Source organism: Vombatus ursinus, unplaced genomic scaffold (genome assembly GCF_900497805.2).
Source record: "Vombatus ursinus unplaced genomic scaffold, bare-nosed wombat genome assembly UNPS02013931.1, whole genome shotgun sequence".
Lineage (NCBI taxonomy): Eukaryota > Metazoa > Chordata > Mammalia > Diprotodontia > Vombatidae > Vombatus > Vombatus ursinus.
Window position 1 is genome coordinate 140,886 of NW_020953709.1, and position 18,052 is coordinate 158,937.

The following is an 18,052-nucleotide window of genomic DNA, read 5'->3' on the forward strand; positions in this document are numbered from 1 at the left end:
TATGTTGTGAACCTTGCGTGGGAGTGGAGGGAGACACAATTTGACAGGCAGGGCGGAGAGCTGTCTGTCTGCCTGTCTGTCTGTCTCTCCAAGTGAAAGTTGGGGGCGGAGCAAGGAGGGGGAAAGGGCCTGAATTAGCAAGCGCCTCGTACACGCAGACACTGGGAACTCAGGCCCACAAGACAGGGGCGCGCACACAAGCTCGCCCAGCCACCCCGGGAGCCCACAGAAGCGCACGTCTTGGCGGGCCCACACAGCCCTCGGGTCTGCTCCAGGCTAGAGATTCTCACGTGAGGACGAATGTGTCATTTCCAAACAGACGGGGAAGAAGAACAGAGAGCCCCGGAGTATGGTTGTGTGGGAGGGTGGCAGTGTGGGCGGCGGAGGGGGGAGGGGACGACAGGGGGATCTCGTGTACCTGCATGAGGGAGGGAAAGCAGAGCCATGTGCAGCAGGCACCCATGTACAGGTGGCAGACGTGCTCCTCAGTGCCGTGTCCCATGCGAGCCGTGGCTTGGAGCATGTTTGGGGAGTGCACAGAGTGGGGGGCGGGGGGGGGGGGGGGCGGCCCTCTTCACACACACACACACACACACACACACAGTGCGACTTTGTATGACCCTAGTTGTGTGTTTGTGTGGCTGTGATCTCACAGAGCTGTTCGAAAGAGATTCTACGTGTGTGTATGTGATTGTGTGTATATATATATAGGGGTGAGATTCTCTGTCTTCGAATCTGTGTGCAGTCTGTGGGTGTGGGTGTTTGTCTCTCTCCCGTATCCTCCTTCTCTCCTCTTCTTATGCATCCTGGAGCCCTTTGCTTTTGCCTCCGCCACCCCCCAGAGCCCTGCCCCCTTCCTGTCCCAGCCCCCCTTGCCCAAGGTCGGGGGTGCTCAGATTTGCCCTGCAGGGCCACCTCAAGCTCAGAGCTCTCTCTACCCTCCCTCCCAGCTCCACCCTCCTTCCCTCCCTCTGTTCCTCCCTCCCTCCTTCCTTCCCTCTTTCCTCCCTCCCCAGGGGCTGTCGTGCCAGGGGGTGGGACATGCCAATCAACAACCGTTCTTCTCCTGCTGCCAGCACAGGACGAAGCTCCCCGGGGGAGCCAAGTGTCCTGGTCCCTCGAGAGGACGCGGTCCCCCTGGGGAGGGAGTGGGACTGGAGACCCCGGCAGACCCCTGCTCCCACGCACACCTCCATGGTGAGTAGCTGTCTCAGCATGATTGGAGAGGGGAGGGGGAAGAATAGGGACTCCGGGCACTGGGGAGCCGGGGGTGGGGGGGGGGGTCTGGGGGGGAGAGAGGACACCTGGACTCTGGAAGGGAACATAGGTCTAGGTTTGGGGGCCCGTGGGATGTAACTGCTAGGAAACGGAGGGGGAAGGGATAATGAATATGTTCTCGACTCCTAACCCTTCTCCCTACCCCCCCCATCTCAAAGAGTATGAATCAGATGTTTTTAGGGAACGCTGAGAAAGGCTGGGTTTGGGGATTGCTGGAGAGGGGGAGGGGCAGAGCAAGGGATGGTGGTGTGGGCTTGGGCAGGTTGAAGGTCTCTGGGTTTAAAAGATCCTGGCTCTGCCATAACCCTGGGCATGACCCTTAACCTTTCTGAGCCCCGTTTTCCTGCTCTGTAAAATGAATGGATTTGGATTACACTACCTACCTACTTCCCGGGTGACTTCCAGCCCTAAATCCGATGATCCTATAAGAGTAGCCCTAATGCAACAGCAGGTGCTCCAGAGGGCAGGGAATTACTTCGAGGGACAAGGGAGGAGGGCAAGACATAAGGGTCTGCAAAGCCAGATGGTGGCTGTCACCTGGCAGCTGCCAGGTGACCTGTCCAGGAGGGTGTTGCCTCGTCTGGGGTTATCAAGTGGTGCCAGTGCCTTGTATGCCAAGGGGTGGCTCCTCTTGGCCCCAGGAACCTAACTCCTTCCATCTCCTAGGGTTCCTTGTGTCAAGCTAACCCCGCCTGCCTGTGGCCCCCGCCAGGATGGACCAAACCTCAAGGTGGGTGTAAGATCTGGCCCTGTCAGGCTCCAAGGATTGAATCTGGGACGGTGCAGGGCAAGTGGCCGAGAGGGCAGAGACTTTACCTAGAGCTCCACGGCCTGGCATGGCCCAGCTCGGGCAGCTTCACGAATACATACCTGGCACCCTGCGATGGGGGGCTCCCCTCTGGGAGGTCATTTCCTGGGACCTAGAACAGGGAGGAAACTCAAACACCATTTCATTCAAACTCCTTATTTTACAGAGGAGATAATAGTGGCCAAGGAGGGGAAAGGCATTAGCCCAAGGTCACACACATTAGCAAAGTCAGAATTTGGAAGAGCCAGCCACCCCTTCTGACTCCAAACCCTATACTCTCAATTCCTTTCTGTGTCTGGGGTCCATGACCTTGGGCATCCCTGTAAGAAGGTGGCTCACACTTCCAAGTCCCATGTGGGCTCAGGACACGCGTAAGCTGTCATCATCCCATCGAAAGGAGGTCCACAGATGTGCAGGCCAGACCCTGGGAAAATGGACAGCTCGCACATACACCCACACACACACACACACACACCCCCTCTGTTCACTGCAGAATCAGTACCACCCAGTGGCATGAAGACATTGCCCCTTTTTAACAGCTTCCTCCAAAACTTCAGGAAACTCAGGGACTGAGTTTGTGGCAGGCTTGCCCCTCTAGAAGCCTCCCCCTCCCGAGTAAACAGCTCTGCTAGCCCCACATGACATGGATCCTCCTGCACACCTGCTCTAAAGGTTAGTCACTTGGCTACCTCTGTCTCCCCCATCCATCTGGAGCTGGGTCCTCTGGGGCCATTTCCCCTTCCTTATCTTCTCCCCTTATCACGTCCACCTGGCACGGGTGGGGAGGGAGGGCTCAGTTTCCTGCTAAAACTCATCAGAGTGGGGAGATAGATGGACTGGGGTCCCAGCCAAGGCACACCCGGCTCTGAGAGAAGGGTGAAGGTGCCCTGAATTGGAAAGAGTCAGGCCAGGTAGAAGGAGGGAAAAGGCAAGATTCCTGGTTCAGAGAGAACCTGTGGATCCCAGGCAGTCTTGGGGACAGGAAAGGGGAAGGCCAAGAACTAGGAGGCTGAATGTCTCCCAAATGGGTGGAGAGTGAGCCCTGCGGAAAGAAGTTGGTGAAGCCAGCACAGCTTCTGTTCTGCAGTGGGTACCATGGTGATGGGCGACACAGAAATGCGGGGGGCGGAGGGGGTTGAAGGGAGGGAGAGAGAGGAGAAAGAAGAGGGTGGGAGAGAAGAGAGATGAGGAAAGGGAAGACAGGGAGGGGAAGAAGGAGCAGACCAGGAAGATGCTTGTGGTCGTTATCAGCTAAGTAGGAGATGGCCCTAGCTTTCACACACACACACACACACACACACACAGGATCTTCTCTAAGAGAGAGGTATAGCAGAGATTGTTATCCCCATTTGACAGATGAGGAAACTGAATCTTGGAGCAGAGAAAGGATCGCCCCTCAAGCAAAACTCAAATTGATAAACTTTTGTCAGGTCCTTGACACTCACAAAGACTATTACCTGCCCTGATGGTGCACAGACCAAAAATTTAAACAAGCCTTGTCCTCAGGAAGCTGGGGGAGGGGGACAGATGTGCTGGGCAAATACAAGTCAAGGGAAGAAAGAGAATGGACAGGACATCTGACAGAATGTTCTAGGGAGTGCGCACGTTCTGGGAGTCTCTGATCCCCATTGTTTGTTTTCTAATTGGAATAATGATATTTGGATCTTTATGGTGCTTTCTTCACAATAACCCTGGGAGTGCAAGGATCTTTGTCCCTACTTGACAAATTGGGAAACTGAGGCTAATGGAGGGCATTTCTCTAGCTACCATCTCCCAGAGATTTCTCCCGGAATTTCTCTGCATAGCATTCACTGTAGATGGTGAAACCAGGTTTGGTGCGAGAGGCTGGCCTTGCCCACCAGAGGTTTCCAGGCATTTTACAGATTCTGAGAGATATGAATTGACTGTTGAAATCTCCCTCATTTGTGCAAAATCCTCCAATCCCATGGATGCTTCACCTGGCTCTCTTTTCTCCCTTAACAGAAACTTTTCCCTTAATCTGTTACATGTGGGTGCTTCAGGCTTCTTTTTTAACCTGGTGAGATAGATTCGAATGTCAGACCTGAGACTAAAATCCATTGTCTGTCCATCAGACCCTACTCCCAAAGAGCCCACCCTTCAACCAAGCTCCTATCAAAGACAGCCAGGTGGCCCGGTGGCTAGCTCTGGCCTCAGAGACTTACTAGCTGTGACCCTGGGTGAGTTACTTAACCATTCTGCCTGTCTCAAGTGTGAAATGGGGATCATGATAGCACCGACTTCCAGGATTGTGTTGAGGACCAAATGAGATCAAATCAGTGCCTGGCTCATAGCAGGTGGTTGTTTCCTTTCCTTTCTGTCCTGGTCCCTGGGAGTCTCCTAATGACCAACTAAAACCCCTCTTAAGGCTAGCTCTAATGTCCTTCTCACCTCTAACTTTCTCTAATGGAAGGTCCCTTCCCGCTCTGACATTCTCTGTTCTGCGTTCTAAGGTCCCTTCCAGCTCTGATGTTTTCTGTTCTGCGTTCTAAGGTCCCTTCCAGCTCTGACATTTTCTAGTCTCTGTTCCAAGGTCCCTTCCAGCTCTGATGTTTTCTGTTCTGCGTTCTAAGGTCCCATGCAGCTCTCATGTTCTCTGTTTTATCATGTTCTAACTAAGGACCTTCCCCACCCTGACGTTCCATGTTCTAAAATCCTTCCAGGTCTGATGATCAAAGGACTCCAAAATAGAATTGTTCTGTGCTCATCATTCATTGTACTGCTTCCTCTGGGGGATGGCTTAAGATTCCAGCCTGGTATTAATGGAAGCTTCTCTGGGGCAGAATAATTCAGACTAGGATCCATAATATTGGGGGCAGGCAGGGGAGTTGGGAGAAAGGAGAAGTTATTAACATTGCCTTGCCTGTATCAAGCCCAGCCCTTCCCTAGGGGAGGCTCCTTCCTGCCTGGAGTCTCTGTCTCATCCCTCAGGCTCCTTATGCCAATCTGTGCAGCCTGGGCAAGGCCCTTCCCTTCCTGGACTGCCACCCGCCTTCTTTTCCTGGTGTAGCAGAGTGGGCAGCTGATCCTAGCTCAAGCCCCCTCACTCAGTCTTCCAGCCAATTCAGAAAACTTACTCCCCAAGAGTGATAGATTTGGAACATGGAAGGGACCTTAGAAATTACTGGTCCAACCCATTCGTTTTATAGCTGAGGAAAGTGAGGCCAAGAACAGTTAAATGACTTGTTTCAAGTTACACAGTATCAAGGAACAGAGCCAGAATTTGAACCCAGGTCTTGACCCCAAATCCAGGCCACACTTGTCTGTCCACCATACTGCCTCTTACTCCCTTAGCCGCTCCATCAGGCCGCAGCTACACTGAACCATCAGCAGAGGGGCAAGGGAAAGGCAGAGAAGCTATGACCCCTTGCCTTGCCTTCATTCCCCAGGAGGAGAAAGACAAGACCCACATGGGGAAATTCAGAGCAGAGCCCAGGAGACCCTAGAACTAGCACTTGGACGATGGAGATCTGAGCCAAGTGGGACTGACGGACCAGGGAAGGCTTCCCTCAGGACCCCCCAGTGTGGGAGAGAGCTGAGGGGAAGGGCACAGGGAGGAGGCTGGTGAAGGGGGAGATGCTTCCCAGGAAATTCTCTTGGATTCAGTCCCTCCCCTTCCTCCATTCATTTAACAAAGATTGACACGGCTCCTACTGTGTGTGAGCTACGAGGTCTAGATAACAAATGGAGCTCAAGGGCGTGAGCTCTGGGACTAGAAGAGCAGGGGAAGTCACTTAATCTCTGGGCCTCAGTCTCCTCATCTGTAAAATGAGGGAGCTGAACTAGAGGGCTTCTGAGGTCAGTCTGTGAACCTCTTAAGGAGATGAGACGGCCCCACAGATCACTTTAAAGCACATTTTGCACCCTGAGCCGGTTACAAACAAAGCTTAGTGAGAGGTGAGAGGGAATGCCATGCAGGCCTGAGGGGGTCGGGGAAAGCTTCCTGGGGAAGGTGGTGTTGGAGTTAGGCTTTAAAGGCTGCCTGGGGTGGCCAGAGGGCACTCCAGGTGGGAGGAATGGCGTGAGCAAAGGCCACTAGCTGAGCTCAGTCAAAGGGTCATAGCTCTCCAGCCAGAAGGGCCCTTAGAGGCCATTCAATCCAACCCCCTGATTTTACAGAAGAGGAAACTGAGGCACAGAGGGGTGCCTCTCCCCCAGCCCTCACGTTCTTCCCCTTTCTCTCCAGCTTTGTTCAGAACCTTCCCAACTGCTGACCTTCCGGTTCCTAAAGGAAAACTGGGCTAGAATCACAGAATTTCAAGGTGGAAGAGACCTCCCAGTATAACTCATCTTATACAGGACCATAGATTTAGAGCCCAGAGGGATCTTCCAGGTCGTCCAAGCCCCTCATTTTACAGAAGAGGAAACTGAGGCACAAAGGGAGAAAAGGACAGGTCCAAAGTCACATAGTAGTAAGTACAGAGCTGAAATCTAAACAAAGTCCTTCTGACCCCAAAGCCAGCTATGGCGCAAGACTGATCTCTTGTCCTTAGGCCCCCCCACAGCTTGGAGGGAGGGGAGGGGGAACATGGACTACATCCCCGAAAGTTCAAAGGATGAAGAAGCCACCTGGGTCACAATCGACACTCGATTGTGGACAAAGGAGGAAACGGGGGCTCCCACCCCCAGCCCTGACCCATCACGCTTCCATTTTCTTTCCTGTAAGTTAGAAAGATGCTGGCAGAGGAAGCCAGCCCCTAAACCAAGATCTGTAAAATAACAATAATAATAATAATAATGGCTATATAAATGCTATTGTTATTATTATTATTAGTTTTGTAAAATGCCTTACATATATAATCTCATTTGATCCTCTCAACAACCCTGGGAGGTAGTGTAAACCTGGGAGGTATTTTACAGATAAGGAAACTGAGGCAGAGCAAGGCAAAGGGACAGGGGCCAAGATCACACAGCTAATAGTGTCTGAGGCCAGATTGGAACTCAGGTGTTCCTAACTCCAAGTCCTATAGTGGATAAAGCTGCTTTATTCTCTCTCAAAAACCAAAACTCAGGGGCAGTCTCATCCCTAGCCTTAGATAAAGGCCTTCCCTCACCTGGAGCACCCATGCAGCTCCTCCATGGCGCCAGCTCTCTCCGGGAGAAGACGCTAAAGCACACAGTCTGACAAGAGTCAAAGGGCTGTATTGACTCCCAGTCCTGGCCCACTCTTTTTTTTTTTTTTTTTTTTTTTTTTTGCTTTTTGGTGAGGCAATCAGGGTTAAGTGACTTGCCCAGGGTCACACAGCTAGTAAGTGTCCAGTGTCTGAGGCTGGATTTGAACTCAGGTCCTCCTGACTCCAAGGCTGGAGCCCTATCCACTGCACCACCTAGCTACCCACCCCCACCCCAGGCCCACTCTTGAGCATGAGGTGTGTAGACCTATTTCCAAGATAGAATTCCTCCTTTGCTAGAGGGTTCCAGTTACAATCCAACAAGTGGAACCCCTTTGAAGGCCTGGACAGAGCAGGGGAAAGGGCCTGAACAACCCAGTTCCCAAAGGCTAAGGGGAAAGGCAGGTGGGATTCTGCTCCATTCAGCCATTGGTGGTGGTTGGAAGCGCCTATCCCCTAGGGCTAATTTTTGGAAGAGTAGACTGGAATTAAGGACACTAACTAGCTGTGTGACCCTGGGTAAGTCTCTTCCCAGAATTTTCTGATTCCTTAGCATAATCTCTCCTTATCCCCAAATGCTCATGGACATACCTCAAGGGTGGGGGGCTCCACAGTCACCTTTCTGGAGCTCTGTCACCATCTGTAAAATGACCAAGTTATCTTAAGGTCCCTCCAAGCTCTGATATTCCCTGTTCTAAGGCCCCTCAGTTGGTCCATCATACAACCTTGTGAACTAAATGCTATCACTATTATGACCCCCATTTTACAGATGAGGAAACTGAGGCACCAGTGTCAGAGGTGGGATTTAAACCCAGGTCCTGCTGGCCTCCTCAGGAGTGGCATTGCTCTTCCAGTGGCCTCAGTACTTGAGTAGTTCTTAAACACCTTCTCACACCTCCTTCTAACCACCTCTGTTCCTCCTTGATCTCCAGCTCCTCCCTCATTCTCTGCCTCTCTGGCCTCTGTCTTTCTCTTCCTTTCAGGTTTACACTCTTCATGGCCCGGCCCCCCTGAAGGCTGGAAGGACATAACAAATAATCTGATTAGGTTGTTGGTCTAAGGATACACAGCTCCTCACACTCCCCAAAATAGGGCCCCGGAGCTCAAAAAAGAAGGCATGCTATCTGGAGATTCTGCATGCTGCCCCACTTAACTTCCCTCAATCTGTCCTGTTCCTCTCAAAATCTCCCTCAATTGCTCCTGCCCCTCAGATCTTCTTCCTGTTTCCCGTCTCCACCAGCCTCTTTTTGCCCTTTGCCCTCCCAATGCCAGTCTCTGGCTCCACTGGTCCAGGGGGAAAGGACAAGCCCCTTAACCTCCCTCTGCATGTGCCCAGCCAGTGGCCCTTCTCCCAGCCCCTCTTCCCCTACCTCCTGCCCTAAAAGAGGGGGCACAGCAGAGTTCAGAGAAGCAAGGAGGCTGCAGATGATCCCACATAGGGTTGCCCTCTAGGGCAGCCCTGGCCCAAGGTTATCATTGGTTTGTCCTGCCTCCATACTCCATCGGGAAAGGAGAGGGGGAATCATGAGCAAAGGGTTGAGGGAGCAGAGATAGATGTGGAATCCTTGACAAGGAAGGGACCATAGAGCCCACTGAGTCAAACCCACCATGAACAAGATTCCTCTCTACACAATGCCTGGGGTGCGGTGGTACATGGTCACTCAGACTTGGCCTTAGAAAATGGAATGTCAGAGCAGGAAGGTAACATAAAGCATAGAATGCCAGAATTGGAAGGGATTCAAGGACACAGAATGTCTGAGCTGGAAGTGTCCTTCAGACAGTGACAAGATGTCAGAAACCGGGATAATGGAACAGAGGACGTTCAAAATGAAAAGTGACCTAAGAACACAGGCTGTCAGAACCAGCAGAGAGCTCGGGGACCTGGTCCAATCCCCCTGTTTTAGAGAAGAAGGAATTGAAAGATGGAAAAGGGAAATGGCTTGCCCAGGGTTACTTAGCAAACTGGCTTGACCCAGACTCAAGAGATCTCCTTACTCTCAGGCTAGGAATGTTTCCATGACAACCATCACGGTCAGTCAGCTAGGATGTATTAAGCCCCTACTGTGTGCCAGGCGCTATGCTAAGGGCTGGGGATACAAAGAAAGGCAAAAAAAAAAAAAAATCCCAGTCTGAATTGTTACGGAGCTCACAAGGCATGAAGTTTAAGGAGGGCTGGGAAAGCTGCTTCCAGAAGGTGGGACTTTAGCTGAGATCTGAGGGAAGCCAGGAGGCCAAGATGAGGAGGGAGAGCATTCAGAGAATCGAGGTGAGCCACTGAAAACTCTCCAAATTGGCAGATGGAGTGTTAGGTGTGAGCAACAGTGTTCCTGGACTGAAGATTCCATGGAGGGGAGGAATGTGTGAAGAGACTGGAAAGGTAGGAGGAGCCAGGTAATGAAAGGTTTTAAAATCCAAAAAGGATTTTATTCTGAATCCTAGAGGTCCCAGAGTTTATTGAGCAGGGGGAGGCGCCGGGTCAGATCTACACGTTGGGAAATCGGTTTGACAGCCAAGGGATTGTAGTGCAGACAGACATGTAACAGGCACAGAATTAGGGTTAGAGTTGATTGGTCAATAAGCATTCATTTAGCACCTACCCTTGTGCCCAACACTGTGCTAAGTGCTGGGGATACCAAAAATGGCAAAAGCTAGTGTTTGCCCTCAAGGAGTTTACATTCTGATGGCTTAGATTAGTCGGTCAGGACAGAGGTTAGGGCTGGCCCTGTGACCTCAGAATCATATGCTTAGAGATGATCGTTTAATCTATGGGAGCTGATGAGATCACCAATTAAAACAGTATAGAAGGGGCAGCTAGGTGGTGCAGTGGATAGAGCTCCAGCCTTGGAGATAGGAGGACCTATCTGAGTTCAAATCTGACCTCAGGCACTTGACACTTACTAGCTGTGTGACCCTGGGCAAGTCACTTAACCCCATTGCCTCACCAAAAAGAAAAAGAAAAAAAAAAGACAGTATAGAGAGAAACGAGAAGAAGGGCCCAAGTCAGGCCTCGGGGGACACCTATGGTTAACAAGTGTGAGCTCCATGAAGATCCAGCAAAGGAGACAGAGGAACCAGGAAAGAGTATTGTCATGGAAATCTAGATTGTTAGAGGAAAGGTGGTGATAGACTTTGTCTAAGGCTGCTGAGAGATCCTAAGAATGAAAATTGAGAAGAGGACACTAGATTGGGCACTTAGGAGATCATTTGTCACATTGGAGAGAGAAGTTTCTTCTGAATGATGAGGTGGGAAGCCGGACGGTAGAGACTGAGAAGAGACTGAGAAGAGAGGAAGGGGAGGCATCCATCAGGTGCAGACTCAGGCTTTTCAAGTTGGGTCTCGAAAGGGAGGGGAGATGTGGGATGGGAGAGATCAAGACAGATGGATCAAGACAGGAGACAGGGGGTTTTGAGGAGGATGCAGGAGAGAGAAGGGCATGTTTGTAGGCAGTGGGGAAGGGGAAAGGAAGCTAAGGGAGAGAGTGGGGATGACGGGGGGGTAGTCTGCTGGAGGAGATGGATAGAATGGGAAGGGTCTCTCTTTTGTCAGTGAACTAGGAGGAAAAGTTCTTGGCCCAAGGGGGCGGTGGGGAAGGGGGAAGGGGGCGGGGGGGGAGAGAGGGGAAGGCGGGGGGGTGGTCTGGTGGAGGAGATGGATAGAATGGGGAGGGTGTCGCTTTGGTGAGGGAACGGGGGGGAAAGGTGCTGGGCCGAAGGGGGGGGGAGGGAGCCATGGGAGGTTGAGGAGGGAGGAAAAGGTTCAGGAGAGTCACTGTGGTGAGTGGGAGAGGGAATCAGCTGAGGAGACATTAAAGGATTACCTGGCAGCAATGAGGGCCCAGTTTAGACGACCTTACAGAAACTTGTCAGTTCTTTGGTTGGTGTGCCCATTTTACACATGAGCATGTTGAGGCAGAGAGAAGCTAAGTGGTTCTCCCACGGTCATACAGCTAAGAAGTGTCAAAGCTGGATTTCGACCTAGATCACCTACCTTCGGGACCAGAGGACTTCCCATTATTTCACCCCTCGGCATTCCAGGCAAACCTGGTGCCCCCTCCCCCAGCCCAGCACACCACTGGGGCCCTTTAGAGGTGTTGAACGGGGCGGTGTCTTTTCTTTCAGGTGCTGGTCTTGGCCTGAGGGAGCCGAGGAGCGGTCTCCCTGCCCCGGGGAACCGTGAGCCCAGGGAAGGGGCGGCCCCCTGAGCCAGGGGAGGAAGGCCCTCCTGTCCCTCGCCCACTCTGCGTCTCCCATGTAGCCCGGCGCGCTGCTGACATGAACGTCTCCGTGGCCCCCGCCGTGAGCCCCAACATCACCGTCCTGGAGCCGGTGAAGGGCCCGTGGCAGGTGGCCTTCATCATCCTCACCACAGGCCTGCTCTCGTTGGCCACCGTGACCGGCAACCTGCTGGTGCTGGTATCCTTCAAGGTCAACAGCGAGCTCAAGACTGTCAACAACTACTTCCTGCTCAGCCTGGCGTGCGCCGACCTCATCATCGGCGTGGTCTCCATGAACCTCTACACCACCTACCTGGTCATGGGGCACTGGGCCCTCGGCACGCTGGCCTGCGACCTCTGGCTGGCCCTGGACTACGTGGCCAGCAACGCCTCGGTCATGAACCTGCTGCTCATCAGCTTCGACCGCTACTTCTCCGTCACGAGGCCGCTCAGCTACCGAGCCAAGAGGACCCCTCGGCGAGCCGCGCTGATGATCGGCCTGGCCTGGCTGGTGTCCTTCGTGCTCTGGGCCCCCGCCATTCTCTTCTGGCAGTACCTGGTGGGCAAGCGCACCGTGAAGGCGGGCCAGTGCTACATTCAGTTCCTCTCCGAGCCCATCATCACCTTCGGGACGGCCATGGCTGCTTTCTACCTGCCCGTCACCGTCATGTGCGTGCTTTACTGGCGCATCTACCGGGAGACCGAGAACAGGGCCAGGGAGCTGGCCGCGCTGCAGGGCTCTGAGACGCCGGGGAAGGGCGTCGGGGGGGGCAGCAGCAGCAGCTCGGAGCGGTCCCAGCCGGGCCCCGAGGGCTCCCCTGACGTGGCGGCGAGGCGCTGCTGCTGCTGCTGCTGCTGCTGCTGCTGGGGGCCCCGGCTCCTGCCTTCCTACAGCTGGAAGGAAGAAGAGGAAGAAGAGGAGGACGAAGGCTACCTGGAATCCCTGACGTCCTCCGAGGGAGAGGAGGCAGGCTTCGAGGTGGTCATCAGGATGCCCATGGTGGGGCCAGAGGCCCAGGCTCCAGCCAAGCCGCCCCCGCGGGCGTCCCCCCAGACAGTGAAGCGCCCCACCAAGAAGGCCCGCGAGCGGGCGGGCAAGGAGCCGAAGAGGAAAGGAAAGGAGCAGCTGAACAAGCGCAAGACCTTCTCGCTGGTCAAAGAGAAGAAGGCCGCCAGGACCCTGAGCGCCATCCTCCTGGCCTTCATCCTCACCTGGAGCCCGTACAACATCATGGTGCTGGTGTCCACCTTCTGCACCGATTGCGTGCCCGAGACCCTGTGGGAGCTGGGCTACTGGCTCTGCTACGTCAACAGCACCATCAACCCCATGTGCTACGCGCTCTGCAACAAGGCCTTCCGCGACACGTTCCGCCTGCTGCTTCTGTGCCGCTGGGACAAGAGGCGCTGGCGGAAGATCCCCAAGCGCCCCGGCTCCGTCCACCGCACCCCGTCCCGGCAGTGTTGATGCCCGGCCACGCCCGGACCAACCCGGCCCCGCCAGGCCGACACCTGTGCGTGCGCACAGCTTCCCGACGTCAGAGAGCCGCCCCGTCAGTCGCCCGTCGGTCCCCGTCAACTCCGCTCACCGAGTACTTATTAAGCGCCTGTTGTCTACAGTACGCCTCGTGTGGCGCGAAGTGAACCCGAGGAACTCACAGTCTGGTAGGGAAGTCACCACACGGGCACAGTCGATCGCGATGGACGTGCTGATGGGGCCGAGGAGAAATGCAGACCAAACTATCTCGGAATATTCGAGAAGGGAGGGGATGTTTGCAGCTGGGAGAATCCAGAAGGCTTCGTGGGAGAGGCGGCACCAGCGTTGGGCCAGAGAGGCAGAGACTTTAGTGAGCGGAGGAGGGTGGGGGGAGCAGCTTCCCAGGGAACTTTGTCCTCTTCCAGGGAAACAACGACCCTGCTCGTTTCCCAGGCCCTGCTGAGCCCAAGAAGGAGAGTGAAGGACCAGGGAAACAGGTTTTTCTGCTTTCCGGTTGGAAGGAAGGAACCGTGCACCAGGAAGAAGCCGCAGGAGGAGAATCTGAGCCTTGTTTGTCCAAGGCCTGAGCAGACCAGCAGGGTAGTGGGGGGAGGAAATCAAGTTTACAGTTAGCACTTAATAGGAAATAGCGCCCTGAGCCCCGCACCTGGGCTAAGGTGGCTTTGGAGGGGCGCGCCCTCTGGTGGCCGCAAGAGGGAACTGACCCGTAGAGAAGGTTCCCGGAGCATTTTGGAAGTGGGCTTCGAGAACGGGATGCGCAGAGAACTCCAGCACAGCAGGTGCGGCCCCAACCCGTGGGGTCCGACCACTGGGCAGCCTTCCCCAGCTCCCGAGCTCTGCTGATGCCACCCCGACCCCGACCCCAGAAGAAAGCCCAGGAAAGGAAAGGGGGAGGGCGAGGTACAAACGGACGGAAAGAGAATGGCTTTGGAGTCCTGGCAGGGGGTAAAGACAAATCCTTTGCTGACTGCGACGCCTTCCCTCCTTTCCTGGGAGGTCGTTGAGGGAAGGCTCCTCACTCCGCATAGGTCTTGACGTCTGAGGACAAAATCTCTCGCATGCTGCCCTTGCCGTCTGTGCTGTGAGGCCCTGCTTCTTCTGCTTCCCCCACCCCGCCTCCAGTAACACCCCATCCACACGCTCAGGTCTGAGCTCTCAGGCCAGGCACCCAACACGTGTGTGTGCCCACAGACCCAGTGTTCCGTGCATGGCCATCCAGCCCCCAGCCCCTACCCTGCCCGGACCCTTCTTGGCCCTGAATGTTTGTGTTCTTCCAGTCTCTGGTGAGAGACACGTGTAAATAAAGAAACAAACAGCAGCAGGTCGCGGGCTGGGTCCTTTCTCAGCTGCTGGCAGGTGACTCTGGTGCCCAGCTGTGGCAGGATAGGGCCCGGGAAAGATTCTCTCCACCACCCAGTCTCCTGGAAGTAGCCACGGCTTCTGGGTCTGCCAGGGGCTCCAGGGCCTCCTCGCATTGGTGGAATGTAGGGAGGGGTCCTTGGAATGACCCATCCTGAGCACCTTTTTCGGGGAGCTGTGGGTTCTCAGCCTTGGGCACCTCTGGGACTTGGCATGAGGAAGTGTCTTCAGCATATACAAGGGCCCAGTGTTCCACCCCATGAGACCAGGTTCTCAAGTTTGATAACATGTTTTCAAGCAGGGGCCCTGAAGTCAGGAGGACCTGAGTTCAAATGCGGCCTCAGACCAAACACTTGATACTTACTAGCTGTGTGAGCCTGGGCAAGTCACTTAACCCCAACTGCCTCAAAAAAAAAAAAAAAAAAAGAACATGTTTTCAGAGACCCCAGCAACAGCTCTGAAGCTTAGGGGCAGACAACAGCTAAGCCCAGTCAGCTACCAGAGCGCTTTCACTGGGGAAATTCAATTAGATACAACACATATTAACCATCAACTGTGTGCAAAGGACTATGGGAAGTGCTAGGTTAAACACAAACTATAGATGAGCCTTGGATCCCTGCCCTCAGGGAACTCCCAGTCTAGCAAATCAGAGGATAAGACCCAAACACACACACACACACACACACACACACACACACAATCCACACCCGTCAGTCAGTCAACAAGCATTTATTAGCAAGTGTGGTAGACAAAATGCTAAAAGAGGGTTAAAAAGGAAGATTGATCATCTGGCCTGGGGATAGTCAGGATCAGCTTCCTGACTGGGGTGGCATTTGAGAGGGACTTTAAAGGATGCAGAGAAAAGTGGAAGAGGGGAAGGAAATGAATTTTTGACCCAAGGGATGGCCAGAGTAAAGGCAGAGTCTCCAGCTATGCCAGGGGCATTGAGATGGGAGGCCAGTTTGGCTGGGTCATGATCATAATCAAATTTAGGTCCTGCTTTAAGGTTTGCAGAGCACTTTAAAAATATTATCTCATTTGACCCTCATAACTCTGGGAGGATGGTGTTATTATTATCCTCATTTTACAGATGAGGAAACTGAGGCAGCAATTATGTGACTTGCCTAGGAATATACAGCTAATATCTGAGGCTGGATTTGAACTCAGATCTTCCTGACTCCAAGTCAGGTGCAGGGCTGTATCCACTGGGCCGCTAACATAGGGTATAAGAGATAAAACTATACCCTGGTCTGCCTGTCTGTTATTCCAAGTGCCCACAGCCCACCCTATGAGCAAATGTACTGTCCCCTCCCCCTCTGTCCTCACAGTCAAGAGCAGCTAGGGGTTGGACAAGAGAATCGTTAAGACCTCAGCTCACCCAAATCTGACAACAACCCCGTGTGGTTAGGGTTGCAGGCCCTAATTTTTTGGTCCTAATTTTACAGATAAGGAAACTGAGGCTCGGAGAGGTTGAGTATTAGGATCACAGATTTAGGGTTCAAAGTGACCTCAAAGGCTATCTGGTTCAATTTTACAGATAAGGAAACTGAGGCCAGAGAAGCCAAGTGACTTGACCAAAGTCACACCATCACCTCACAACTAGGAAGCGTCAGAAGGGGCAAGTAGAACCCGGACTTCTCCTGACGCCAATCGTACCTCCTTCTATCCACTTCACTATGACCTCAATGGCCCCTTCCTACATTAAAGGTGCAGATTAAAATAAATCACCTGGATAGGGATGGGAAAAGCAGATGTTAAATTCACTTAGCAGTAAGGAAGAGACCCAATGAGGCCTAGCCTCCTTATCTTACAGATGAGGATATAGAGGTCCAGAGTGGGGTGTGTATTACCCAAAGTTACACAGAACTAGAATCCATGTCTTCTGCCTGCCAGGCCCGAATTCTTTCTGCCATACCACATGGACCATGCCCTCAGAAAAGGGAGAAGTCAGTGTGCTCACACAAGGCTTTACCAGGGAGGGGAGGCTGAATCCAGATCTCCAGAACAGGAGAACGGGCAACTCTCTCCAGCAGAACAGCTGAGGCCCAATTCCTCCAGGGGCCAGGGAAGCCGAGGAGGAATGGGGGAGGGGAAGGAGCATCTAACTAGCCGGGAGCAGGTTGGCATCCAGCATCCGGCCAGCAGGGCGAAGAGAGGGTGGGAGGAAATAGCCGACGGAAAAGATGGCATCAGCCCACCCAAAACATCCCTCCCTTCTGAGCTAGAGGAGGAGGCCTGGGGGAGAAACATTCTTGGCCAGAGAAACAACAGGTCTCTTCATGGCTGAGCAGGAAGCGAGGGAAAACAAGAAGCATTGTCTTGACAGCTATTTATTTGAGACAGGGGGGCAAATCCTTGATCATGACAGCTGCCCCCTGGGAGCATCAGAGGATGGGGCGGGGCTCCTGGGGACCTCCTTTGTGTGCGCTGGAGCGCGCGCGCGCGCGCGCGCGCACACACACACACACACACACACACACACAAACACACACACAGAGCTGCAGAAAAATGTTGGTGACTCACTACTCCCACCTGCTGGCTACGTGCAGAATCAGCAGACAGGCCCTGCTGAGCAGCCCTGGAAAACTTTTAAGGGCTTCAAATAAATGTTTGTGCAATTCAATTAGGTCAGATTAAATTGAATTCTGAAGCAAGGCTTTCTTAATCTAGAGAAGGCTTTCTGGGATTCAGATGAAGTGCCTCCACCCAGCAGGAATGGGCCACGTGGACAGCCACAGTCCCAACCCAGGGGTCTACCTAGGACAGCTCTCCAAGGTTTCTTCCTGCTCTAGAACCCACAACCCTACCTCTGAGGCTCAAGAGCCAGGCAGAAGAGAAGACCTTTGGGTTCCCTGCTTCCTTACTGCAAGGGGTCCAGGGAGGGAAATTCCATGGGCAGGACACCCAAGAGAAGAAAGGTGATCGTTAGCTAACTCTAGGGACTTATCTCAATTCTGGAAGTATTGACTTGGGCCTGCTGACCTGCAAGGCCTTGTGCTGGGCCTTGGTCACACAGAGACAAAAAGGACTCAAACTTATCTTTGCCATCAGAGAATTCCCCATTCAATTCGACAGATAGATTAAGCTTCTAGTGATATATATATGTATATATGTGTGTGTATATAGATATTATATCATATATTATATTTTGCTACTTCAGTGGAACTGTAATCTCACCTCAGGATCACAGACATAGACCTGGAAGTGGATTGAGACGCTCTCATTTTACAGAAGGGGAAACTGAGGCAGAGAGTGGGGTAGTAACAGGCAGGATGCATCAGGAACTAGACCAACACCCCTTTCTGCTTCCTCATTCTTGTCCATCTCCTTTGGCAGACCACCTCTGCAATCATTCACTTCCCCTCTCTCTAATCTTCTGGGTGTTCTGATCTACCAGCTCATTCAAACTGGTGCTTCAGGCCTAAACCTAAGGGCACATATTAGGCAGGATAAAACATCCTTAACTCTGTTTGACTTCCAGTTAGAGTCAGAGGTGACAAGCAATCATGCAGTAACAATTTCCACGTCATAGCCAGACTCAGGAATAGTCAGATGGGAAACATTCCTGTTCAAAAGGAAGTAACACAATGGGGAAACTGAGGCAGAAGGCTCTTTCCTTCAGCTATGCCAAGGTTGTCCTCTCAACTTTTTCCCAGATACAGACTTCTACCTGTGATGGTTCAGAATCACAGACCCTCTGAGAAGCTTGTGGTATGTCTCTTGAATGGTGGATTAGTCAACTATACCAGAATTCAAAACTCAAAACAAT

The 18,052-nt window shown here is 53.0% G+C and overlaps 1 protein-coding gene across 7 annotated transcripts; it reads left to right on the plus strand.

Annotated features, from left to right (window-relative positions):
• Nucleotides 1–952: 952 nt before the first annotated feature.
• On the plus strand, nucleotides 953–12,894 carry CHRM1 (cholinergic receptor muscarinic 1). 7 transcript variants are annotated; one of them, XM_027858888.1, is made up of 5 exons: nucleotides 953–1,197; nucleotides 1,945–2,008; nucleotides 2,626–2,758; nucleotides 9,513–9,606; nucleotides 11,335–12,894. In XM_027858888.1, exon 5 carries the CDS (start codon nucleotides 11,488–11,490, stop codon nucleotides 12,892–12,894), a length of 1,407 nt encoding a protein of 468 aa, XP_027714689.1. In that variant the 5' UTR covers nucleotides 953–1,197; nucleotides 1,945–2,008; nucleotides 2,626–2,758; nucleotides 9,513–9,606; nucleotides 11,335–11,487. The 7 variants fall into 7 exon arrangements, with proteins under 7 accessions (XP_027714689.1, XP_027714687.1, XP_027714688.1 ...); XM_027858886.1 differs by having other exon boundaries at nucleotides 9,513–9,592; XM_027858887.1 differs by having other exon boundaries at nucleotides 2,644–2,758; nucleotides 9,513–9,592.
• The last annotated feature ends 5,158 nt before the right edge of the window (nucleotides 12,895–18,052 follow it).